The 27,212-nt window shown below is 40.3% G+C and overlaps 2 protein-coding genes across 5 annotated transcripts in view; both read right to left on the bottom strand.

Moving 5' to 3' along the window:
- Window positions 1–895: 895 nt before the first annotated feature.
- Window positions 896–9,855, bottom strand: e2f7 (E2F transcription factor 7). 4 transcript variants are annotated; one of them, XM_057324030.1, is made up of 13 exons: window positions 7,312–9,855; window positions 6,402–6,494; window positions 6,037–6,318; window positions 5,808–5,958; window positions 5,496–5,717; window positions 3,902–4,060; window positions 3,627–3,758; window positions 3,371–3,529; window positions 3,225–3,291; window positions 2,872–3,133; window positions 2,662–2,794; window positions 2,260–2,579; window positions 896–2,175 (listed from the first exon to the last, which is right to left on the bottom strand). In XM_057324030.1, exons 2-13 carry the CDS (start codon window positions 6,492–6,494, stop codon window positions 2,029–2,031), a joined length of 2,127 nt encoding a protein of 708 aa, XP_057180013.1. In that variant the 5' UTR covers window positions 7,312–9,855; the 3' UTR covers window positions 896–2,028. The 4 variants fall into 4 exon arrangements, with proteins under 4 accessions (XP_057180013.1, XP_057180014.1, XP_057180016.1 ...); XM_057324031.1 differs by having other exon boundaries at window positions 7,367–9,855; XM_057324033.1 differs by lacking the exon at window positions 6,402–6,494.
- Window positions 9,856–9,962: 107 nt separating this feature from the next.
- Window positions 9,963–27,212, bottom strand: part of cog5 (component of oligomeric golgi complex 5) — a 50,435-nt gene continuing 33,185 nt past the window's right edge. Inside the window, exons 11-22 of the mRNA XM_057324029.1 lie at window positions 24,116–24,197; window positions 21,732–21,918; window positions 20,454–20,615; window positions 19,650–19,749; window positions 15,212–15,322; window positions 14,604–14,666; window positions 13,381–13,484; window positions 12,136–12,373; window positions 11,850–11,926; window positions 11,043–11,169; window positions 10,653–10,732; window positions 9,963–10,329 (exon numbers count right to left, since the gene is read on the bottom strand). Coding sequence (XP_057180012.1) covers window positions 10,218–10,329; window positions 10,653–10,732; window positions 11,043–11,169; window positions 11,850–11,926; window positions 12,136–12,373; window positions 13,381–13,484; window positions 14,604–14,666; window positions 15,212–15,322; window positions 19,650–19,749; window positions 20,454–20,615; window positions 21,732–21,918; window positions 24,116–24,197 — 1,443 coding nt within the window. The 3' untranslated portion in view covers window positions 9,963–10,217. The remainder of the gene's footprint in view (window positions 10,330–10,652; window positions 10,733–11,042; window positions 11,170–11,849; window positions 11,927–12,135; window positions 12,374–13,380; window positions 13,485–14,603; window positions 14,667–15,211; window positions 15,323–19,649; window positions 19,750–20,453; window positions 20,616–21,731; window positions 21,919–24,115; window positions 24,198–27,212) is intronic.

Below are 27,212 nucleotides of genomic sequence, written 5' to 3'. Positions count from 1 at the left end.
GTGACATTTTCCATTTCTTCACCTTTCTTTAGTAAGTTATACTTATCCACAATGCTTGGTTCATTTGTCATCTGCCACATCTAATATTGCAAAGATCACGAGTTTCAAAATTCCTTCTGGTTTGCTAGCATGTTAGATTTAGTTTACAAGATTTTATTGTGATAATAAAACGTTTTGCCAAGGGATTTTGTTTAAATAGCATTAATGAACATTTAAAGTCCCAGTGAAATAAAAAATTACAATGCCTATTTTTTCACGAAATATTGCTGCAAAGCCCAAAATACGGAAGTAAAAACTATCGCTTCCTTAAAACCTAGGGGACTTTCAGTATTTTGGTGTGTTGGTCTAAATTGTTGGTCATTATAGAGATGCAATACAGACCACACACAGTTTAGACTCTAGAGGAGGTTTTTGTAAAAATTGTCCTTTAATAACTACATTTATTAAAAGTATTTGTATCTCCTGCATGTTTGCATTATGGGGTACCTGGGGCACGTTCAAGCTCAAACCGGTGCGCAACAATTTGCTACGGTTTCCGCCTTGAACGACATGTTTCCTGGAAACGGTTTGCAACAGGTTGTTCTCTTGTTTTGGTGTGTGTCAAGAATGTCAGCCCAATCAGCAGCAACATGTATAACCCACACGGTATTAAAGAGACAGCTCACACAATGGGTCCAAGTAAAGACGTTTACAAATGTGCCCGCTGCAGCTCAGTACAAGCAACAATTGAAGATATGCTTCTGCAGTATTAAACACGTATTTATACCGATTTCATCAGGCTCCGAAGTCTTCAAAAAAGAACACAAAGAATGGCCTTCTCAGCTGCCATAGTTGCATGCATAGTTTTGTATTGCATGAATGACTTGAATCAGTTACTGATGAAAATAATTTTAAATCCATTTAATTTATAATTCAAATCAAGATGCAACACCTGTATTACAACAGACCGATGTGTATTTGTACACAAAAGAATCATTCAAAGCATCAAACAAACGCACACACAAAAGCACCATATAGATTTAACAGTGCCTTCCTTGAAGGTGAAACAGCCGTAAACATCCAGCAAAGACATTTCAACACTGACATATACAGAAATTAACATGTATAGAAAAATATTCAATGCTGAGTTCAGGTACAGTAAGTCTGTACAGAGTACACACCAGGGTGTAAAATTCATCCAAATGTAACTGGAATTAAAAAAAAATAATTTATTACTAATCTAAAAAATTAATACATAAACATACTTTGTTTCAAGTAATACAGTACTGTGATAATAACTCCAGTGATCAGAGATCAAATTCACTGGCGGTTTCAAGTATTTCAAGTTTTAATTTCCTTTTTGATCCACAGACGTAACACATGAAAACTAAATACCTCAAAAATCACAACCATTATTTTATTACTAAATCCCCAAATAAATGTTCCTATTATGCTCATTAGTAAAAGAGTGCTTTTCCTCATAATTGATGTATCAGGTCAAAGCAGAAAATACTTCGGTCAAGTATCACACAAAATTATTTGTAAGGCATGTCGGCTTCAGACCGTTTGGCCCCTCTTTCTCTTTTTTAGAGTGTAACTTACTAATGCAAATAAATGTACAATCGAGCAGACTCGTGTACATAAACGTACAGCTTTCTGTACAGATTAAAGGTGACTTTTAGAGACCGATCCAGTCCCAATTCACATTTAAAATAATGTAGTGCTCGAGCAGATAACCAAGACTGGCTTGTTTATGGATTATCGCCCCTGGAATTAATAATATTAATATTAAATGCACTTCCAATATACTCTCAGATGGGGTGAAATAAAAAGAATGTGGGGGAAAACCAGCCACAAGAGGGCGTGTAACAGCTGGAACTCTTTAGACAAACCCTGAGCTCGAGTTTTAATACCTGTACTCATCTGACGTTCAGAAAATGTGAAATGTTCACTGATAATAGTTATTCGAGCTAGTCTTTAGCGTGTTATGCGGTTTTTCCTTTTGGAATTGCAGCACCATAAACTGAACACTCACACGAAGCTCTTAATTTAATTGGAAGGGTGTTCGATGTCCAGCTTCCTCTGGGCGGAGCCTCTCTTGCGTGCCGCTGGTGGTGACGCAAGTAATCCAAAAGCTCCAGGCGTCTCGAAGAAAGACTTTGACCACAGTGCTGCTTCCTTTGGCGTTGAAGGAGTCTGAAAGTTTAAGAGACACATCTACGTTTTAAAGATACAGTAACCAAAACAATTTCAAGGCAAAAAATACTAAATCGCACTGACCTGCATCTGTACTGGTCGAGGGCTCTCTTTTCTCAGCCCCTGAGGTGACAGCGTGGAGCCTGGTCCTCTGTACCCATGATGCTCGGCATTGTTGAACTTATCGGCCATACCAAACGCTCCGCCTGCCATCACAAAGCGAGCGGGTGATAGGACTGTGGGCACGCTAAAACTCAAACCGCCGCCGGCAGCCCCTTCAGCACAGGACGCAGGCACCGTGCCCGCTATGAGCGGTGAGGGCACAAGGAAGTATGGCACGGCTACGGCCGGCATGCCTCCATGTGTGTGCCCTGCCGGCATGAGGAAGTTTAGACCGTTTAGTCCTACAGACGAATGAAACAAAAGGTTAGAATGACTACAACCCACGAGACAGACATCAGATGCAAGAGAAAACGTTTCACGTACCTGCTGTGTTTGGAACATAGAGATACTGAGAGGAATGATGGGGGTCTGTATTACTGCGCTTTTCCACACCGTCCTCCTTCACAGGTCCGTTCCCGGGTGAAACTTCTCTGGTGTCGAGACATTCGCTCTCAGCCTAAGAAGGAAAAGGCTAATCTAGTCAAGGAGGTCCAAACATGATCGTGTTCACAAACATAAGTTTATAATACACACCGTCTCGCTTTCTGTAGACGCAGTGCGCTTGCTCCTTTTAGACGCCTGATTTTCATCCTCCTCTCGCTCTCTCTTCTTCTGATCTGTGACAGGTGACCTCTGACCCTGAGTGATGCCCTCAGGGACGTGGCTGCTATACAACATGAGCACAGGGGTCTGAGGCAGGTACGCCACCGCCTGCGGAGTAAACTGAGCTGTGTATGGAGTCTCCGGCTGAAGGGACACAGCGACAGATGTGGAGCCAGCAGAGGGCGCTCTGGGACTGAAACAGAATTACAGTACATTATATACATGTTTAGATGAACATAACATGTCGTATTTTAAGGACAGATTCAAATGCAAAGTGGTGTCACCTGTCTTCAAACTGCAGTCGACATGCAACACTGCTAACACTTTTCCTCGAGAAATCCACCGGCTCGTCTGACAACAAGAACACTTTTATTAACCTCTGCGTATTAAACATAAGTCGTGCTACAGCCGTGTTCAGATCAGCTCTTACCTTTGCCGTCTCTGTGAGGTGTGCTGGGGGCGGAGTTTATCAGTCTTCGATTGACATGAGGGGTAGGAACGACCTGGATGAATGATGAATGTCGCACCATCTTCTCTCGCCGTTCTGCTGTTCCCGTGTGAGCTCCTGACACTTCCAAACTCTCTGAATCTAAATGAATTGAATCATTTAATTCTTCACAATACGACAACCAAACTCAAGACACGTGTGGTTTATAAATTCAGCTTTTAAACAGAAAGTGTCATACCACTGCGGAAGTCAGAGGGTCCGATCCATTTGAAGATGGGCTTGCGGCTGTTCTCTTCTCGCACGTGAAGTTTCTTTATCAGATTGAGGCTGGTGAGGACGTTTGCGATATCATACAAGCGTCGTACCTTAGCTAAACACAAACAAAAGCAGAGACTGTGATCTGTGTTTCAATTTACGAAGGAAGGAATTGTCTACAAAACTTTGATTCATTTTTGGGAGGCCAGATGAAGGCACTTTATTGTTTTCCAAATGGAAAGATAATCGGGGTCTTACTTTTATATTTGCTGTGGCTGGAATCATCTTGACCCTCCTCGATCAGTATCTTAGCAGCCGTGTCCAGCGTGACGGTCCGTGTTTTTGACACCAGGAACAACATGACAAACTTCTGGCTCATGATGCGCAGCGATTTATCTTTCCTCCGACTAGAGGCCACTGTTGCAGGAGAGAGAGACAAACCATCTGTGCTGATGCTTTACATAATAGTTATTGACAATAACATGGCTCTCTGCTGAACTTATCCATCTTTGTCTTTAAGAGTGACAAATACACTTCTGTATGGACTGAAGACACGTGCTGTGATTTTGAGGTTTCATAAGAAATGTGGTACTGAGAAAAAAACAAAAGAGGACAAAAAGTATGCACATCCAAAGGATCAAAAATGATCAAAGTATGAAGAAAAACGAGAAGAAAACGACTTTTATGGACTGAAACATTGCTATTTTATGATTTACAAATAAAGGAAATAGGAAACAGGGTGTGAATTTCTCGTTTAGCTTCAGATTGAGAAAACCAATACAAAACCAATGGATGCAGTAAACAAGGGCGAGTGGTAATAAGAAAAGCATCATGATTCGCCCTTCACGCAGGGAAATAAGCTTTCATTATGACAGAAAGACGTTGCTTAGCAACAGCGGCCACATGGGAAAAGAAGCGGGCAAACACGTAAAGCACATCAGAGGACCGAGATGAGGACAGCGGGACGCTAAACATCCGTCAGATCATCTTCATCCGGTCAACAAAGAAACTCGCAAATCTTTATGTACACAACCCAACACGGCTTCTTACAGAAAAAAGAAACACATGAAAAAAATGAGTTGAAATGATTTTGTGTGGAGTGATGAGACATTCAGCTGTGCTGAATTTCTGTACTTGTACATCGCTACATGTTGTATGACATTGTGCATCCTGTGATGTTTTTTATATATCATTGTTTGATCGCTATTTATTCATAGCCACCATTGAATCATAGTGCATCCCTAACACTAAATAAATGAATATTCCTACAGGCACATAACACAATAAACTACAGGGAAACGAATAAGGGTTTTACTACAGTGAAATGCTCGTTTTAGCAAGTTCAATTTTCTAAGGTCATCGAGTTTTGTAAGGAAGTGCCTCCAAAGGAAGAATGAATGAGATGATTGAATCAGGATTTACACGTGTCTGAACCTGCATGAGGTCTTGATTCTCTGAATAATGAGCTTGACACCATCAACACAAAGGCTCATGGGTTGTGATGGGATTACCTGTGATCAACACAAAGGCCAGCGCACAGACCTGGTTACAAGCGTTGTGCCTCAGACACTGTTAACTATTGACCTACTAATGAAACACGCGCCTTTACTGGCCGAGAGGCTAATGATGATAATGATTCAACCGTCAATGCGGGTTTAACATTTACACATGTGCAAGAGAGCAAATCACATTAATAAGCACCCATATGTGACTTCCTTCAATCTGAACACCAACTATTATTTCTTTTAGACATCAATAAGATTAAATGGAGAGCAAATAGAAACTTTTGCCTTAGTCTCCTACTTCCCCCTAGGATCACATGTTGGCCTTGTGTGGTGTATGCGTGTCGTACCGTGTGTGTTTTGCGTGTGCTGTGCGGCGTGCGGGCTGCTTCCGTCTCTCTGGTCCATCAGCAGATGGTATCCCTGCTCTCGGCCCGTCCGCTCGAGCTCCTCGAGGGTCTTTGAGAGCAGCGATCGACCATGCCAGACATACAGATTCTTGGCCATTCTGCTCACCAGCATCAGAGACTCCAGCACGTTCACAATGTCATAGATGCGTCTCCTCTCCACGCCTGAGGGACGAACGGTTTACACAACCACGTCACACATTTTGTGTGAAGCATACGGTGAGTTCAGGTAGTTGTGTATTTTAAGGTTCTTACCCAAACGCGTGGCCACCTCATCCAGAGAAATGTTGATACTCTCAGAGGCTTCTGGGTAATCAGGGTACAATGCCAGAAACTTCTGACACAGGAGCCCAAGACTCTTCTGTTTGCGACTTGGCCTTCTCTCAGAATCATCTAATACTTCAAACTGAAGAATAAGAACGATTATAGAAACTTAAACAAAAGACATCAAACGAAATCACATGTGATTTAATAAATGCAGTACCTGACACGAGTCATCAAGATCCTCGTCCTCCTCAGTCACCTTCTCCTCATTCTCAATGGGTCTGAAGAGCGTCTTCTTCAGCTCTCTGTCCCGGATGTCTGGGCTGGCCGCGCTGATCAGCATCTTTAGGTTAGCTGTGGGGGTCCAGGGGTCCGGATGGCTCTTCTCCGGGTGTTTGATAGGGGTGATGTGTGTGATATCCGGACTGCAAACTCTCCGGTGTGCCATCAAAGAGTCGGACTTCAGCGGGGTCATTATTCTCCTCTCCACGCAAATATTCTCCTGAACATCACAGAGTCGATTAAACATCTCAAGCGGCTGTAGATGCGTTCATGTGTAATGCATTTACATTTAAATCATCTTACTTTCTGCTCATTCATGGTGTCGGTATCATCTGAGCCTGCCTTAATCTTCCTCACACTAATCAGATCCTTAAGAGATAAACACTTCATCTCCATCTAAACACAAACAAAAAATTAAACATATTCACTTTATGTAGACTTCTGGACTAGCTTACTTACAAAATAGCTTTAATGGCTAATGTTATACAAGTATATTACTAACATTATATCATATTGAATAATGCATTATTTAAAAAGCATTACTGTATAAAACTAAATATAAAAATGTAGAAACCAACCACTGATCTGTAGGTTATGTTTGGTTGATTAAGTCATTTTTATGAAATGTGTTATTTACTATTGGTATAAAATTACACGCTAATGCATTAGACAAACTGTTATAACATTGCATTGTAAACTATGTAAAGTTAAAAACTGATACTATGATAATAACGTAAAGTTTAAATTAGTGATATGATGATGATAATAATAATAATAATGTAAAGTTTGAAATAGCGATATGATAATGTACAATTTTAAACAGCGATGACGAGGAGGTGGTGGGAAAGTTTTGGCGCAAAGATCTTGACCAGTTGCCTGGAAACCAAACCAGTCAGATAGATTTTCACATGAACAAACTAAATCACATCACTATATAAGCGTTTAATAGTTCTTATTAATATATTAAATCATTTCGTATAAGTGTATATAGAATATTATTTTATATTCAATGTTGAAACTTAGCAGCAAACTTTGTAGCTATACTATTGCTAACTCTACTAATCCCTGTTAAGTTTTTATTTTCTGGTGATCTGTATATTGGTTAAAAAAGTAGTCAAATTAAAACATATAAAAATAATAACGATTTGAATAGATGAACTAAATAACATGACTATTTGGATCAGACAGGCAGATAATGAGGTGTTATCCTTACCTGAAACTCCTGTCCGCTGAATAAAAACACGGAAAACTGTGATCAAATCCTTTACGGGACAATTCTTCTGTTTTCCTCTTTAAATCGGCATGTTTTTGCTTTTAAAACAAGCGGATTTGTGCTGTGAATCTTCTTTTCTCGGTTGGTTTGTAGCTGCTGCCTGTGAAACTCGTACGAATTACCCGCTAAAGCTTGTTTTCTGGCGCTCTACAGAAGTTCACGCTCGCTCAGCCAATCACGACGGCGCAATGAAAATAGTTCGGCGGCGATTGGTCGAACGTAGAGGAAATTCCTCAGAGCGCCGCGCGTAGCCAATCACAGCAGCTTTGTGGCCACGCCTGTGGCGGGGCTGTGGGCGCGCTGCTCGTGATCTGTGGCGCGTCTAAAGTCTTAAAGGCGCCGCTGTAACTCTGTGGGGAATAAATGAAAAATCACACATCATTAATTCAGCGGGGTATTAATGCATATGCCACTAATGCCCCCAGGCCAGGTTTCATTGACAAGATGGGACATGAATAAAGGCGGGCCGTACAGGTGGGGTTTTGGCGCGACCGGGGGTTTTCTCGCGGGAAGTGTTGTAATATGAGGTGGGTTTCAGGATCTACCCCCCAGGATGCCCCACACCCACAAACCTAGCCTACACCAGGGTATATCTAAACATAGATTACAATCATTTATTACTGATCACCATTATACAAATAAACACCAAACAAAACACTGCATGCTATGAAATATTTCAGTATTATTTTTATTAACCAGATTATATAAGAAAAAATATTAACCTTTTTTATAGTATTAATGGCCATTTTTATGGTAACGTTGTATTTTACAAAAAAACGATGGTTCATTTGTGGTTACTGTGGTAGAACTGTAATTTTTAAGTTATATGTAGTAAAACCATTTTCCTTATTTCTATTCTTACTTTACTTACTGTCTGTACTGTTTGAGCTAAAATGTATAACCTGTACATTTAAAATGGTAAAAATCACTATGTTAAAATTGAATTGAACTTAATATAATTTGACAAGAGACACGTGTTTTAAATAAAATATTAGTTTACAGAATTACAGTATATAGAGCATCTTGTTAGTTTGTCATGTTTAAGTGTTTCATTCTTTGACTGCTTTCAGGACGGTTCATTATTTGTAAGGAAGGTTTATCTTAACTTTGTATTATTTAACTACATATTCCATACAGAAATTGTTTATTTTAAATAAAGGCCTTGACCATGGCTGCTCATTTGTTTACACAACATTTATGTCCTAATATATTAAGGGCAGGGTATCTCTAGTGTATAATTTTAACTCTTCAAAATATCTGCACGTTAAACAGGTGGACTGCTGAATTGTTTGGGTACATGTAATAGATTAGGATTAATTTATGGTTATTCTAATGTCCAGATAAATTATGTATAGGAGGCTGGATATGCCCTGCTGAACTAAGACAGCGTGAAATATTTCAGAGTAACTGCTTCTGCATGCACAAACAAATCCATTCGAAGGCATAATTGTTCAGAGAACAGTTAGTATAATACATGAATCACATTTACATAATTATGAGATTATAAAACAAGAGAGCAGCAGTATTGTAACTGTCAGAATCCAGTGGAAAAGAAAGCCAATGTGAAAGAAGTGCTCGCCGGAGACAGAGATGAATGAGTGCGTCATGTCTCTGAAGACCATGTGAAGGTCTCTGGTGGGGCAGGAGGAGACACAGAGAGACTCTAATTCAAAGACAAGCACCTCTGCTAGCACCTGAGCTGAATATCAAGAGAACATCAGACATCACTCCACACCCAATCTCTACTGAAGCATTTGAGAAACGACTGTTAACCAGCTCATGCTATACAGAGCAAGTGGGAAAGATAGAAATTGTCTATGTACTTTTTTTGGTCATGTTTTGATGTTATTATGCATTGGAGTGGCATTCAGACATTCAAGTGCTTCTTAAAGGTCAAAATCATTTTTTGTGCATACCTCTAAATTCTGAAGCCAATTATTCTATCATCTGTAAATTCAAAGATCTAAGAGATGCGCTCAGATATACTTTATAGTGTTTTAAAACATGTGTCTTGCAATAATGATACATAAGTGACAGGTAGTGCAGAAAGACAACAGGACACATACGTGATGAGAAATGATCGACAACAAACCTCTGGGAAGTATTGTGCTAATGCTGCTAAAACACATCAGATGAACCAGCAGACACTACTCTTCAAGATCTGAGAAACCTCCAGATTACTGTCAACGTTTCATAAAATCTTCATGTTACCTGAATGTACATGTTTGACACATCAGTATTCACAGCTAGAGATATAACCTTCAATGTGTTGAATACAGCTGAATTTGTGTGGTTGGTTGTTGTCTATTATTTCTCTTTTTTAAATGTGTGCTTTTTTGGTCGTTATAGCTTCATTTGACAGGATAGTGGAAAAAAAAGACATAGGACGGGTCCATTGCACCATCCAGGCTACTTCATATAATAAAATAATAATTTATATTAATTCTGTATTTTGGGTGCAATGTTGTGTGAGACAGTTTGCCGGTTGTTATGACAACACAAATCCCTCCAGGGTGATATAAGATCTCTTCACTCCGGGGTCCTGATCATCTGTCAGGGCACATTTTGAGTTAAAGACGTAACAGCTGAGATGAAGGATTACGACAAACTTTAATTAGAATTTACACATTGTGTGTTTAACAAATGATTCGTTTCAGCTAAAATAAAATCGCAGAACAACTGTAGAGGCATAATAAAGTATGAAATCCTTCTGAAAGTCATACGAGTGCCAGTAACCAAACAGCCCCATAACCACATTCATTTATAACTTTAAGACAATAATTTGAATAATGATAATAATAATTCATGTTTTGTTGAAGGTGAGTGTGCATTAGGATTGTTCAGCACTATGACGTGCTGGTGGCTTTCTGCAGGAGCTGAAGCATGATGGGATAAACCGGAGCAAACTCCTTCCCCTGTCGGGCTCGAACCGACTGCACGTACGCCTCCAGCGCTCCTCTGTAACCAATGACACATACACACGTTTTCATTTGAACAGCATCAAAGTAGCCGTTCTGTCTGTAATGCGCCTCTAGAGAGCGCTGATGTCGTACTGAGAAATAGAATTCACATGTGTGTACTGAATAGATCATGTCTGTTTAAGGAGTCCAGGGTTCCCCGAAATCTAATGACCAATACATCTGCTTGACCTCAAGTCTAATGCATTTACCTAAACAAATTTTTAATAATCGCTTTATAGACATTGCACTTAACAAAAGTGTATTTGAAAACGTTCTTCCATCACATAAACAGTTAAAGTGGATTTTAATGACAGATCTGACCTGATGAGCGTCAGTCGGTCCTTCTCTGACGGATGATCATCCCACCACTGAGAGTAACGTGAGATCGACCACTCCGCTCTCTGTGTTTAGAGAAACGGTAATATTATTATATAACAAAATATTGAATCATGTGAGTATCAATAAGTAAAGATTTTAATGCTTCAAGAAATTATAAATGCTAAGTTTTATGTCAAAGATGGTAGATAGTTTGTTTTTCTACAACATCATGCAGATCATAGGAGAGTCGGGGTGGGGCAGCTGAAGTGAAATGCCTCGCTCATGGGTATAATAAACACAATGTGACCTTCAAACCCTCTTACTTTCACATGGCCAAACCCTCAATCCCTGAATCTCTATAACAGAGGAGTGTCCATCTCTGTGTGTGTGTACCTGGTGTGGGGATTTGAGTTCAGCGGGAGCGCGGCTGAACAGAAAATGCAATATGGTGCTGTAAGGAATCAAATCTCCCAGCGTCTGACTGCTAGCGATGTGTTCGTTCGTCTGGAACAGAAGGGGTCTGAAACAGCCAGAGACAAATACATTCATATCCTATTCACTGGAGATCAGTACACAACAGAAAGGAGACGCTATAGAATATGAATATAGAATATGAAAACCAATGTGAAAATTGAATGACCTCCAATCACAAAAGACTGCAAATAAAACCAAAACAATGTACTAAATAAACTGAATAGTAATGGTGGAGATATTCTTTATAATATCATTTTATGCTTGCGTGTTTCAAAATCTTCAACAAAAGTGTCTCTTTAAATTAAAAGCCCGCTCTTAAAGCAATACTACACTCCATCATATATCTATTATACATAACCTTACTGTAATGGAGAAAAAGCTTGAAGGGTTTTAAAAGCATGTCGTTCGTTATTCATTAGTTGGCACAAATCAAGTCAATTGAGAAACTCAACTCAAAAAGCTCAACAGAAGCTTAAAGAGTATTACAGTTTATCTGACAGTGTGTTCTCCCCATCTCATCAGACAATCATCCCCATTAATAACCTTCCTCTCTCTCTCTCTCTCTCTCTCTCTCGCGCTCTCTGTTAATGAACAGTCATTTTCAGCGCGACCTCTGTTCACCAAGCGAGAACTCAGCGGGAGGAGGATGAGAACACAAGACGACACAAATCGAGAGTTTGTGTGAGAGATCATGAGGTCTGCGCAGTCACACGGGGACAAACTCACCTGAAAGATCTCAGCAGACGGTACGCCTTCCCCAGATCCGACACGCGTCTGCAGAGAGGAGCCATGGCCAACTCCATCTGAACACACACAGCACGCAGTTAAAACTCATGGACATCGAATCAGTCGGACAGTAGGAGACAGACAGACACATTCCTCACTCCCTTTCATTATACCCAAAAAGAGCTGTCAGGGTTCTTATCCGCAGAAGAAAGTCAGGTTTGGAGTGACAGAATTTTGTCTTGAAGTGAAACTTGAATGAAGGCTGGAGAAAGACCCTCTTCCTCACCTGAGCAAAGTCAGCCGCCAGTCTCATCTTGCCTCCCTCCCCGAGCGGCCGCAGGAGGCTGGCGTGGCGGATGAAGAGGGTGATGGCACGCTGGGCGATGTTCTCCGTGCTGTCGTACAGGAAGTCCAAACACTGCAGCGGGCGGAAATAATCGCTCATCACACGTGCGATGAAGCCCTGCAGCTCACGCATGTACAGAGAACACGGCACGTCTGGACGGCCACCTGCAGGGAGAGGACTACACACAACACAAACATTACTAATATTATTAATAACTAGATGTACTGTAAGTAAAGCAAGCAGTGAAGATTTATACAGGATCAAAAATGTTTAATCACATCTTTTCTTTCACACGCACAGAATTTTCATTTTTTTGAGGTTTTGAACAGGTTTCTCTAAGTATTTTTGGCATCTTTCTCAGAGTAGCTGACGGCGGTCGATAGGGAGAAAGCAAGGACATTTCTAGATAAAGTCGACTCTATAGCATGTTTATTTCTCTGCAGTCTTCTGTCATAAAACAGACCCACCAAACCCGCACACAAGCCTCGGTCCTGAGGGGACGAGAGATGTGGACAAAGAAAGCTGTGCTGAATCACAGAGGTCTAAATGTTATCAAACGCTGGCACATCAATCTCTGCTGTATTCACCGGACCGCCCGTGTGATAGAGAATGAGAGCGAACGCTGAATACAGAACAGAGACTTAGGTAAAGGTCTCCTTTCTCACAGTCAACAAACAAAATACAAACACAACGCAAAAGACAAAGAGGAGGAAAATAAACAACAGTTCTGTACGATTAGATCACTACCATTATTAACTTCTGTATGTCTAGATATAGTTATTTCCTTCCTAACTGACATTACAATATCTTAACTTAAAATAACTATTTGTAATTGAAATAGCTGTCATGATGCAGGGTGTTGCTGTGCATGTGTTAAAGGGACAGTTCACCCAAAAATGATTTTTTTATCATTTATTCACCCTCATGTCATTCCAAACCTGTATGAAGACAAAAGAAGATATTCTGAAGAAGGTTGATAACCAAACAACACTGACTGGACCCCATCGACTTCGATATGAAAAAACCAAACCACAGAGACATTTCTCAAAATATCGTCTTTTGTGTTCCACAGAAGAAAAGACATCAACACCTCTTACTGAATTGAAGATATAACATGGATGTCATGCTATAATGATAACATGTTTATGAATTCATACAGCATGTGCTTATGTGTTGTTTGCTTACCCAGAGAAATCCTCCTGGTGCATAGTGATGAGTATCGCTTCAACAGAATCACTGACAGAACTGAGGAGCGGCTGAACGGCAGCAGTCATCAGAGCCTGAACCGACTGAAAAAAAACACAAACACTACATCAGAAAAGAAATGTACTGTAGATTGTAGAGGTCAAATCATCTGGATTTGGGTTCATATTGAGATCTACAATCATTTTGACTTTCAAGTCTTTGAGAGACATTGTTGAGATCTCTTCTGAAACATTGTTTGACAGAGACTCTTTTTCTCAAGAGAAATACCTTAGACGCAGATAAAACCCAAGCAAAAGTTTCCATTCGCTCTCGAATGAATCTCAAACGTTTTTCTATCCGTGTTTAAGAAAGTTCTTAATGCTCGAAAGTTTCACAGTTGCCTCATGCTAACATCTGCTCTTTCTCCTCTCGTGTGATTGGCTGACATTTGCTGATGGGACATCAGTCTGACCATCGTGTGTCCCCGCCCTCCGTGTCCGAACCTCATATCTGGCTCTTCATCTTTGGGTGACATCGACGTAAACCGCTTCCCTGCATGCGCGAGATAAAGAGCAAATCTCGCCGCTCATCGCTCGCTAGCTCCTAAAATCGCTCCGAAGCAAAGTTACCGCTCACATTCTCTACAGACACGACTTCATTACGGCTCTGAAGGTTGGGTGATGATTGTGTCCTGTTTTGTTCATTAAAATGTATACCGATGACGTCGAAACCCAATGTTGTACTTGGATTTGACGCAGAGCTTTTGGGATTTAAAAGCAACCTCGACCGAGCTGAAGGAACAGCGGGTGGTTAAAGTGATGGGCTGTGTTTTCACCTTGGGTTTCTGTGTTTGCACTTAACAATCGAGGGTTAAAGCACGTGTGTGTGTGTGTGTGTGTGTGCAGCCGGTGGCTTTTGTTAAAAGCTAAAGAGAAAAACAGAATGACCGGTTTACTCATCTGATAGCCAATTTAACCGAGGCGAGAGAGAGAGAGAGCTGAATTCAGAGCAGCTCGATGTTTACCCAATTACTTTCCCAAACCACCTGCAAAATTCAGCCCCTCTGCTCATTGCGCTCTTGTTAAACTCTGAACATCACAGTTGCACAAACCGTATCACACGACACTGTAGTACGCTTGATGTAGACAAGAATAAAAAGAGCCGCGTGCTGATATCCAAACCAAAATTGTGTTTTTGTGCATTTCTACTTGTGTGCGTTTTACCTCCAAAGATGCGGTGAGAGCTTGTTCAGCGGCTGGAGGACAGGAACCCAACCCAGATATGACCTGACAACACAAACAGCCTAAAATCAACATACACACACCTCCAACATTCACAACATCTGTCCTTCACACTCCTGGCTCTTCAAAAACAATCCTGCTGAAACAAGCGTTTCATCACCTTCAGTTTAAATATTTCCACATAGTGCAATCTCACTTTATTACTTTATTAATCACAGTGGTGAGAGAAAGCTGTCATGTTTTTTTAATGGGGGGAGATTGAAAAACTCCATCAAGCGGTGCTAAAAGGCATCTGTGAAATACAGCCGCTCGTATTGCACAGTGTAGACGGATGATGAGTCTGCGGCTTTCCCAGGATTCTCTCCAGAGCAAAGACACAACAGTGTGCGGTTTATAGATTGACAAAGACTGTGGATTTCACATATGACACTACAAGACTCAAACCAATACTGTATTGTTTTCTTGCTCTGGAGCTGGAGTCATCCGTAAAGTTTTCATTTTGGTGTGAACGGGCCTTCAAAACAATAGCAAGGAGAGTGAATAATCAAAGTGCATATTGGCTTGTTCTTTTGAACGCCATCGTGTCATACTTTGGCAACAGCCTGCTGTAAGCGGAACAGCGAGTTCACCACGGCAACGTTCCTCCTCTGACCCTCCGTCAGGGGCCCGATCACTTGACTGGCATCACCCTGCGTGCACAGCTGGAGAGAGAGAGACACAAATGAGAAAAAAGCGAGATTAAACGACGCTTAAAATCAAAACAAAAAAGGCCGAAGTAAATAATCAGCTGAAGCGAGGCTGCCGCTAATTTTCCCAGAGTTCCCCGCGTCCTTCTGAGGTCAGAAGCGCTTTGCTCGGTGGTGGCACAGCGGTCAGCGTGCCGGGACGTGGCCGTCGTCATGGAGCTCAGACGGCAGAGGCAGCTGGCATTGTGGGTGGGTGGGCGAGCGGTGGGGAGAGGATAAAACGAGGAGGATTTGCCCGGCTCGCTGTCACACCGCGGGAACTAACAAGCGGAGGGCAGTAGCGGTCACGCGCGGACAAACACACACTCCTAACAAACCTAAAACACCGCGAAAACTCAAGTCCAAAAAACAACATCTTTAAAGAGGAGGAGATACTGTATAAAACGACACGCCACCTGAGAGAAAAAGCCACCTATGATAGTGGCAACAGGGGGTGCTATGGCAACGGTCTAAAAATGGCATTACAGTTCATTAACGTTTTCCCGTGGCAGGTGTGGAGATGCCGAGCGAAACACAATCTGCTTGTAGGTGGGTTGATCTTCACACCTGACGGCTAAATAAAGAGCAGACTCCAGTGCGTATGAACATGCCAAAAGACCAAAAACATTCATACGACACTCGAATCCTCACAGCGCCACGCTACACGTGTTAAAATCAGATGTTTAAATTAACAATCCATAACTTTCACCTCTCTGTCTGAAACATAAAACTGCAGGTAACTTTCACCTACTTATCCTTGAGTGTAACCGTCACCGTCCCGTATACGGGACTGCGTTTGCTTCAAGATTGTGCATGTAATTTCTAATCAAATCATGACAAACTATATATCACTGGAAAGGTCTAAGACTTAAGAATACAGATTTCATCAGTGTTTTTTAAAATAATTTATGTAGGGAGAGTAATTGTTTCATAAATGACAAAATTGTGTATCAATAATAAATACCCCCTGCGGTACACCTACATTTACTTCAATACCTGGCATGTCCCCCGCTGGTGGGTCAAAGTTATTTTTGTTGAAAATTATGATCTAATCATGACAAACTATATATTGTTGGAAAGGTCTAAGACTCTCGAATACACATTTGTTCAGTGTTTAGAAGAATAATTTATGCAGGAAGAGTAATGATACATAAATAATAATTTATTCATAAATTAGCCGATAAACTGTCACCGTCCCTTATACGGGACGCCTGCGTTTGCTTCAACATTGTGCATGTAATTTCTAATCAAATCATGACAAACTATACATCACTGGAAAGGTCTAAGACTCTAGAATACATATTTCTTTGGTGTTTTTAAAATAATTTATGTAGGAAGAGTAATTGTTTCTTTTTTATAAAGAGTGTGCATAGATTTTTTTATGACCTTTTACATGCCACAGACCCGCCGGTTGGTCTAAGCTATTTTTGTTGAAAATTCTGATCTTATCATGACAAACTATTTATTGCTGGAAAGGTCTTAAGACTCTAGAATACACATCTGATCAGTGTTTAGAAGAATAATTTATGTAGGAAGAGAAATTGATACATAAATGATAATTTATTCATAAATTAGTGTGTATCAAAAGTGTAGTTTCATACAAATTTATTGTTTTTATATTGTTTCTGTGCTTTTTTATTTTTTTATTGTGTCTGTTAATTGGAAAAGTAAAAAAAAGCATCTCAATGTCAAATTTCAGATAAGTGTTAAAGCAGCCGTGCAACAGTGTTTCATGCATTTCATGAGTTATTTAAGATGTTAAACGTGTTGTCATCTCATGCTTGACATGATCAACTTGTCAAAAAACGAACTAGTGAATACAGCAGAGATTGATGTGCCAGCGTTTGATAACATTTAGACCTCTGTGATTCAGCACAGCTTTCTTTGTCCACATCTCTCGTCCCCTCAGGACCGAGGCTTGTGTGCGGGTTTGGTGGGTCTGTTTTATGACAGCCCTCCTGAGGGAAGACGGCAGAGAAATAAACATGCTATAGAGTCGACTTTATCTAGAAATGTCCTTGCTTTCTCCCTATCGACTGCCGTCAGCTACTCTGAGAAAGATGCCAAAAATACTTTTGTGATTGAACTAACCTGTTCAAAACCTCAAAATCAAAAAAATGAAAATTCTGTGCGTGTGAAAGAAAAGATGTGATTAAACATGTTTGATCTTGTATAAATCTTCACTGCTAGCTTTACTCACATCTAGTTATTAATAATATAGTTCTAATAACTAATAACTAATATTTCGGTTTCGGAAAGTTTTTTTTTTGAACATGAAAATCCGTTTCGTAACAACTTTTCTTAGTCCCTTATTGGACAATTCTCCCGGAAAAGCACTCGGCACGCCCACGCGTCAACCAAGGACAGCGGGAGAAGGATCATGCGCACAAGTCACTTTCACTTGCGTGCAGGAGAGAGTGAGAGAATTACGTTCGCGAAGTTCAGCTGTATTTGTTTGTTCACTGCATTTGGGTGATGAATGTTATATAAACGGTGGAAACAACGCTGAATTTGAAGATTATTTGAATCTGATAGATGGAACTGCGGCCGGACATGAACCGCATGCGGTCAGTGAAACTGATGTCCCTCCCACACGCGTCCTATGTTTTCGGAAATAATCATACAGCTGTATCTGTCTTTTATAAATGTGGTCAAACTAAAGACTCTACAGATATTTGAAGGGTGCGATACTATTCTGTAAGTACTCAAGAGTAACATGAGATATGCAGAAACTTCTGAGATACGGCCGCTTTAAAACCAATGGAAACATAACAGGACTTTGGTAATATAGCGGCTAAAAAAGTCACAGACACCTCAACATTTGGTGTATCAGGACCAAACTTGATACAACACTTGGTGACCCTTGGGACTTTGACTTATGACATTTTGGAGCCAATCTGTATTTTTTTAAATGTATTTTTTAATCAAAGAAAAACAAACCATTTTTTTACAAAATACCTTTACATTTGTTTTTTCTGTGTGTGATTATTTTTCTTAGCAATAATCTACTAATAGTCTTCTTTCAAACGAGAGTAACCGTAAGTCTGTAATCCAAGGAATTCATGAGTTACAAGCCATTTTAGTTCCAACAGTGCGTTTTCATGTGTAGGCTGAAAAAGGGCTCCGGAAATCGTGTGAAATTCAACCAATCAGAAGACGACTTTGAACGTGCTGAAGTGTTTTCAGAAAAGTGCGCCTAATGCATGGATTAGTCTCAGCCTCAGACGTCACGCCCACGGACCGTTGGCTAAACGTCTGAGGCTGAGACCAGGGTCGTCCTATAACATTTAATCATTCGCTTTTATAGTTTAAAGAAAACCAAGCAGGATCTCAGGAGGCCATTGCACAAAGCGAAGATCTCATTGGATTTCGATGATGTACGTCATAAGAGATAATATATTGTGCGGAGAACTTCTGAGATGTAAGCTTTTTCACAGAATGAGGTTATCACGTGATGAGGTCATCACAGAATGAGGTGTTAACACAGTAAAGCAGATATAAAAGCTCAATAGAGTTCGCCTTAATTTATACTGTCTGTTAAGGCGAGTTTAAATCAAAACAAACACTGCCTTTTGCAAGATGATCGTGAGGACCTCATGAAGTCTGTGATAGCTTAACAGATGCATTACGCAACGTGTTACCGTGATATCATCATGCCCTGAAGCAAGGCCAGAGATGTCAACGTATGACCCTGAATTGAGTTTACAGGATTCTGGTCGGCACACACTCATCTGTATGGCACTCATAACTCATCTGCTCACTGACATAAGACAGGTAGAGTCAGACACTGGACTAATCCAATCACAACCTCACCGGTCAGCCATCATCCATCAAACCCCAGCTCAGAGTCAAGTCGGACAGCGCTGGCTGAAACTAAACATACAAACAAATCAAAGATGAAAATTCAGCTCATCTCAATGTGAAACGTTCGCTATTGATGAAGCAACGTTTTGATGTCATTTGCTCCAAAGTGTTAGCCATCCACTCCTCCGCTGAGCACCTACCCACCGAGCCTGCATTCTGATACGACCTGCTCTTTATCCTCCTCTTCTCTTGACTGGTAGGGCTGCTATTTTAGTCCAAATCAACCAGAAACTCTAACTAGGTAGATGTGGTTCCTCCTTCCTCTTGTTCAGGTCATGGTTCTCAGCAGGTGCACAGATCCTCTGACGCTCCCGCCTGTCTTCTGCTCTCATAATGAGCTCGGTCGCTGGCCGTGTGTCACCTCCGCGCCAGGACTGGGGTGCATGAGAGCAGACAGCCTCCCCCTTACACCGCCTCATTATCGCTGTGCGTGTCTTACCAATTGCTCCGACTTGACGCAGAAAAGCTGCACGGTCTTGGCTGCGTTCTTGGCCACCGCCACCGTCAGGCCCGGGTCTACTGATGAGACATTCAGCTCACTAATGGGCGACATAAACACAGACAAATCAAATACTGGCAGATCATTAAATCAGCGAGGGGCTTTAGATGGTCTTTAAATACAATAATTATCATTGAGTTTGCAACTTTCGAAAATGGGTACACATTGAGATCCCAATATCTCTGGGATTGTACCATGTAGGGCCTTATAAATGGAGATACAACAAGACAAGTTCATTAGTATTCAGAATGTAAAAGGATATTAAGATATCTTTAAAACGTATTAAGTTACAGGCAAGCAAACTTTGGAAAAATAACACAAAAAGTGCTATCTTCTCGTTTTTGAACCATCACCATTGGCGTGTAATGCAACAAGGATTGCTCGAGTCAACATATTCTACTAATAGGTCTAAAAATCTGTGTGCTAAAATAAAATAATGACACTCTTGTCTTTGTTCAGTCATTTTTTACACCCTGTAATTTGGTTTTAAATTTTAGGTGAACATTGTCATTTTGACCCCCTCTACAAAACAGTAGATTACTCAGTAAACATGCAATAACATAATTTCACATTTTACCTTTCTTTATTATTTAATTCACTTTTTCTCCTGGAAAGATAAAAGTCAAAACAAAATTGTAATTGTCAACTCAAAATCTGGTTGAGTTGACACTTAATGATCCCTAAGACTGGGTAAGAAGCTCACTAGGTTTTGTAACAGCTATTATGAATCTGAGAGAAGTGTACCTGGCTATGGTCTTTATGATGCTGTCCAGCTCATCATTGGAGGGTGGGTTTCGGCCCCCCTGAGGGAACACGAGGTTGATGGGGTCAAAGAGGCGAGAGAGGGACTTGGACAGGTAAGCGGCTTCATACGGCTGTAGGGAACTCTTCAGATCCTTCTCTGGACTGGATGAAAACAAGACCAAAAGTTATACTCTGTTTCTTCTATTAGAACCCTGACAGAACAATAACACCTGTTATATTGTTAGTGTAAAAGAATAAAGCGAGGGTGGTTTTAAACATGACGTCATACCCATGTCACTTGTTCATGTCATTTTATAAGTACAGTTTTGTCAGACGTGTCTGTGTCTAATAATTCACTGACCTAAATGGGTAGTTTTAATCAGAAGCACACCCGTAGAGATCATTACTAATGGAGACTAAATTGCGAGAGCACAGCGGTACACTGTAGCCTACATAGAGCGCTCATCTCTGCAGGACATCCAGCGCAAGCGTTTGACTTTAATTACAACAATCTTTCATTTCTTTGACCACTTTCGAAGTCTACACTGAGAAATATGACGTTCACGTTGTGATTTCTGCTTGTTTATATCTGTCCCCATTCACATGAACCCTAGTGGCATGTTTTTTATATTGTGTAGGTCTCAGGGCGATATCTGTCTTTCTGCGCTTTGTTTCTCATTCCTGAAGGCTGTGCTTAAGTGTGAGAAGGTCATTTGTTTTATTGGAGCCTCTGGTCATGTTCTCCTCTCAAGGGTCTGGACGTCTGCCTGGCTTTTGGTCTTTATGGTGTGGTGTGGACTGACAGCTTCAGCCACCGGCACCGGCCACAATGATTACAGTATTAATGGGTTAATGTCACAAAGACCTTCTCAAAAATGTCAAATAGAGATCTAAACCTGTGCAAGAAGAAAAATACAGTTTACTCTCTACATCACGGCCACACGTGACACATTATCTGTACTTTTTATGTAGGCTGGCAGATGAGTCATGTCAAGTCTTGACAAGCTTTTTTGGGTTCAATGATGCAATTCATGTTTAGATGGATAATGGCATTTTAATGTATGATTGGAACAGATTTTTGACCATTTTAGAGGAATTATGTACTTCTGCATGACTGTAGATCTGAGACTTTATTTTCAATAAAGAATTTTATTCTTAAGCTAAAATTGCCATTAATACAGTCATAATGCAAAACAACATAATGGTCTCTTAAATAGGATTTATATTATCTCTTCTTTGCTTTGATTGAAGATATATTGATATCTTGGTGATACTCACTCGTAGTCTGGTTTCTTGCAAGTAAAAAGATCTTCAGTGTCATGTTCCATGTCCAGACCCGCAGAGCTGCTCTCTAGCGCCCCCTGTACACTGCTGCTGTACTGCTGCAGACGCTTCCACAGCTCATTGTAAAGCCTCAGGAGTTTGGGATACTCACCCTCCAGAGCCTGTTTGAGGAAGGTTGATGCTGAGAAAACAAAAAAGAAGAAACAGTGCTTCAGAGATACACAAAACATAAACAAATAAATGAATTAAACACCCTCAAAGCTTCATTCGAGGACGTATTTGAACATATGTAGCATGTTAAATAATGACTGCCTGACACAAAATATATGTCTGTCTGTCTATTTATGTGTATTTCTGTCTGTCTGTCTCCCTCTTGTGTATCTATGTATATGTCTGCCTATTTATATATATGTCTCACTCTTTGTCTGTCTGAATATCTATCTGTCAGTCTGTGTCTATTCTTTATCAGTCTCATTCTCTGTCTGTATACCTATCTTTCTGTATGTCTGTCTATTTTTTTGCTGTCTCCCTCCCTACCTCTATCTATCAGTCTGTCTGTCTCTCTCTCTCTATATCCGTCTCATTCTCTATCTCCCTCTCTGTCTGCCTGTGTCCATTTCTTTGTCTACCTATCTGTCTCCTTCTCTGTCTGTATATCTATCTTTCTGTATGTCTGTCTGTCTATTTTTACCTGTCTTCCTCTCTGTCTGTATATCTATCTGTCTAGTTCTTTATCAATCGTTCTCCCTCTCTTTTTGTCTGTCTGTCTGTCTGTCTATCTATCTATCTGTCTCTCTGTCTGTATATCTATCTATCTGTCTATTTTTACCTGTCTCACTCTCTGTCTGTCTGTCTGAATATCTGCCTGTTTACTTGTTCTATTTTCGAGTAAACCACAAGGCATCACCTGTCGCAGTGTGAGATGTGTTTTATAATAATTTTATTGCCAGGCTTATTTCAATAAAAGCACACTATGCTGTATGTAAGCAGTGATCCGTGCTTTTGTAGTCATGACAATAGAAACCCAACAACCAATCCCGTCTTTGTGCCTCTCTTAAAACACACAAATCCCTTCATCTCCCATCACTCTGACAAAATCATCATTAAACACAGGGAACACGAGTGACAAAACGTGTGAGAATAAATGAAAATGAATCTTCATTAATATGATAATAACTGAACTTTACAGGTGATTAAATGCTCATTACAAAATATTATGCAGATTGTTTCATACGCAGATTGATTTGATGAATGTATAATCGAGTAGTTCGGTTAAAGTCACTTTCAGCCTTTGTTTTGCCATCAGCTAAAGCGAAGATGGACAGAAATCATCGCGGATTTATTCATTTCATAAAACTGCCATGCAGCAATTTCAAAAACAGCCATGTTCAAACACAACAGAAAATCTTTCCTCTGACAAGGAGGCGAGATGCATACAAGATGAACGAAAAAGGAGAGGAAAAAGTGAGAATCACCAATATAACACAAAAACAGAGCTGTATATTTAAAACCTTTGAAGGTCAAAGGTCTGAAAACAAATACATTCATGAAAACTCAAGCCTTCTGACTGTTTTATTCCTGTAATTTTATTCCTATGTGTCCCGTGGGTCCAGGAACTCAAACAGACCCCCACAGAGGCTCATTGAAAACAAAACAGTTCAGGAAGGAATTATGGAAAGAGGCCGGGAAGCCCTCAGAAGTCACACATAGTGTAGGACAAAGAGGGAGAGATAAATCATTCAAAACGCATCTTTCTTTGAAGCCAGTGATGTCTCAAGACGTTGTCCATAAGAATCGAACGAAATCTAAGATGTTCCCTGGCGAACTTTGAGAGCCTTAAAGGTTGGCATCTAAAGTGCATCAGAGCATTTTGGCGAAGGTCCTTCAATAGATGTGCATAAATAAAAGCCCTGGGGTCAGATGTGGATTGAGAGTTTTTAAATCAGGACTGATAAAGACTCAGAAGAAGAGTAATGCACAAGCATTCGGCTAATGAAAGTGATGCAGAATGTCCTATTTGCTTTCTATCGATCAGGACGAGTGAAGCACACGGCATTATTAGCTCGTGATAACACAGCCAGAGATCAATAGATAGTCTTGCCTTCAGGCCTGAGATCTAAAAAACAGCATCTCTGATGTAAAGATGGGTGCCGGTCACCATCATGATTCGGGATGTTGAAATGATGCAGGAAAGGGTTAAAGATCGCTCTCAAAAGCAGAGCCAGAACAGCGTTACGTGGGTAATAGAGTTTGAATGGGATGTAAGAGCAGAGGAGAGAAGAGAGGCGCAGGAGGGGAGGTTGTGTAACTCGCAGAATGAGCTTTTGAGACGCGTGACGGGGAATCGTCTCGAAGAAAAACCCCAGACTGAGACTCACCGGCTGTGGCTTTCTGCAGCTCCTCGGAGAGCGTCTGAGTGACTGAACTCCAGAAGGTGTGCAAGATGTCCGGCTGGCCATCCTGAGGAGACCAAACATTACACACATCAATGACAGACGTTGTGCAAACGTTGAAAATGCATTAACAAAACAGACAAATGAAGCTTCTTTTAAAACGAAAAAAAAACCTAGGCCTGTCAAACGATTAATCGCGATTAATCGTATCCAGAATAAAAGTTTGTGTTTACATAATATATGTCTGCGTACTGTGCATATTAATTTTGTATTTATAAAAACAAACACATGCATATATTTGAAAAATATATCAAATAAAAATGAATAATAAATACGTATGTAATTTAAATGATTTGTAAATATAAAGAAATACATGTAAATATTTCCTAAATATTTATACATGTATGTGTTTATAAATACACAATTAATATGCACAGTACACATATGCTTAAAACAAACTTTTATTCTGGATGCAATTAATCGTGATTAATCACTTGACAGCCCTAAAAACATATAATAGTCTTGAGTACAACACAATTTTATAATAAAACAAATGCTATCTCTCAGATAACAATGATGTCAAGGCAAACAAAGCCAACAAAATCCACAAATGAGGTTGAATAAACTGAAGAGCCCAAAAGTGACATACAAATTTGGAAAATTGACGCCTTTGCCTTTTATTCAAATATATTTTTAAAGACATTAAAATTGTGTATGCATGTTGTGTAGTAAGATTTTAAGGAGGTTTGGCAAAACAACAACAACATGTGAGCAAAACTTAGTCAAAGTAAGTTATTGATAAAAATGCACAATTTATGAATTAATTACGCTTTTAGTTTTTCTATGAATTTTTGAATAGTAAAATAAACTCCTTTTCTTTAATATGCTGTAGTTTCCCCTTAACGTCAAATATCTTTTACATTTTGTACCATAATTCATATTTTGATGGTTTAATCGAACCTGAAGGGCCATTCAAAGCAAATATGGTACATGCATGCCCTGCGGACATCACTTTTGGTACTACTGTATATAATAACAGATTTTTTGATTTTCAGCCAAAGATAAACTAATACGTCACACACACAGACACAGAACTTAAAAGCCTCCTCTGATGCCACTGAGTGAGGCGACAATAAGTGTCATTCTGTAAACTAAGTGTAATCCTGATTCAGTCTCTCTCTACCCTGTACTGTCAGACAGATGAATAAGCACTTGTGTTGTGTTGTGTGTCACAAATCACCTGCTCTGAGTGTCCCTGCACACTCACCGTACATCAGCCTAAAGGTGTTTACAGCCATAAAATCACTCTCTCTCTCTCATGAGTCACACCATTCCCAACACTGCATACTACAACCAAGATAAAGAAGTGTGCATCTAGAGGGAGAAATATTAATAATATACAGTCCAAAAGTCTGAGACCAAACGGAGTCCAAAATCGTTTTGGTTTATCTTTTAATGTCCTTACAGTTCCTCCAATTTTGGGTGGAAAATTGTGGAATTATGATATGTACGTATCATGATTTTTCATACATACACACATTAATTTCATGTACGGTATACTCCTGAAGATCAGGGAATTGCGTTTTCTCCTATGAATTTCTATTTCACACCTTTGACACCTGAAGTACACCAGAGGGCCGTGTGTGTAGACTCGCTCGTGCCAAAAAGCCACAAGGTTTGTTTGCTATCCGAAAGCAGCTGGGAATGGAGTGGGAAGGTCTGTTTTACTCGTGTAACTGATAAATGTGGCGGTTTCGCTTTCCGACGGGTGTGTTTGGAAGTGTCTTTTTGCCACAAGTAAAGGTGTGAGGTTGTGGGAGTTTGATAACAGCTTTGGAAGAGGAGGCAGTGAACACACAAAAAAAACCACGCCTCTCACCCACCTTCTCCAATCTCCGGGGAAGCCGACAGCAGATTTGTTAAGCTTTAACACTGTCTCCTGCACAATGTTCCTGTTCATGTTGTCCTACACCCGGAACACTCAGAGGCACTATGGGTATTTTGGGTTGTTTATAGGCCTGATTGACATCCAGACGACCTGTCAATCATTCAGGGTGGACGGAATATAAAACTGCTCCTCACTTCACTGAGAGCATCCACACAATTCTAATGTATTTCATCAGCACAGATTTTATTCTCCTTGTCATCCTCAAGACGTTTATTCTTACGTAATCCATCACGACTCTTGCGCTAGTCTAGCGACCCATCTTGCAATACCACCCTCGTCCTCAAATCTAACTTTTCCCTTTTCCTTTCTGCACGGAAAAGGAGTTGCCATGGAAACGCCCGCCACCCGTTCAGACCTCAATCTTCCGACCGAAAATCTTGATTTTCCAAGAGGTGATTAGAGGTCGCGCAGCTCATCTCCTCAGAAACTGTTTACAGAGTAAAAATGAGATGAATGCCAGCAGAGAGAGAAAATGATGCTTTCTGCACGCGGCACACTATGTACTGCATACTGCCGAGTCTCATTTAAAAATAGCATGTGAAACAGTTTCAAATAGTAGTACGTTGTCGGATGAGCCTATTCTTTTGCATGGTGAAATCTGCAAGCGGCGTTCGGTTACCCTCCTGAAAATAAATACAGCAATCTGATCGATATTAATAATTTAATAATGATGATTTATGTATAGTTAGGCAATATGAGAGGTCATGTTAGATTGTGTGTATACTGTCAATGCATGGACTGTTTTTTTTAAATGCATTATAAAATGATAAATATGGAGGTATGAATTTATATGCAGTATATTGTTATATATTGTGACAGAATCCCATCTATTATATACACTCTTTTAAATGTGCATTCCTTCTGTAAACACCGGTCTGGTTTCTTTTACAGTCTGGCCCTTCATTTAGCAAAAAATAGCACTTAAACTACCGGCTGCAATTCGCCTTTCAAGGAACAAAGAGCGACAGATACCGGAGATTCCGAAAGAGAAACGCATCCCACGTGTCTTTGCAAATAATGTCCCTGTCACCAGCTCAACACACACTCCTGCATGATCATAAACTCAGCCGGAGCAGATAAAGTGTTTCATCACTGTCTGGCTATAATGCTCGACACTGGATATACGCTCCGTGT

Source organism: Triplophysa rosa, linkage group LG24, assembly GCF_024868665.1.
Source record: "Triplophysa rosa linkage group LG24, Trosa_1v2, whole genome shotgun sequence".
NCBI lineage: Eukaryota > Metazoa > Chordata > Actinopteri > Cypriniformes > Nemacheilidae > Triplophysa > Triplophysa rosa.
The sequence above is the reverse complement of the archived record's forward strand: the minus strand, read 5'-3'. Positions and strand labels throughout refer to the sequence as shown.

What these genes read in the sequence shown, in the direction of transcription:
- e2f7 (XM_057324030.1), bottom strand. Translation starts at nt 6,494, where the DNA reads ATGGAGATGAAGTGTTTATCTCTTAAGGATCTGATTAGTGTGAGGAAG. An exon ending in CAGCCACAGCAAATATAAAA is followed by an intron (nt 3,759 to 3,901) that starts GTAAGACCCCGA and finishes GTTTGTGTTTAG; the next exon opens with CTAAGGTACGACGCTTGTAT. An exon ending in CTCGACCAGTACAGATGCAG is followed by an intron (nt 2,176 to 2,259) that starts GTCAGTGCGATT and finishes TTAAACTTTCAG; the next exon opens with ACTCCTTCAACGCCAAAGGA.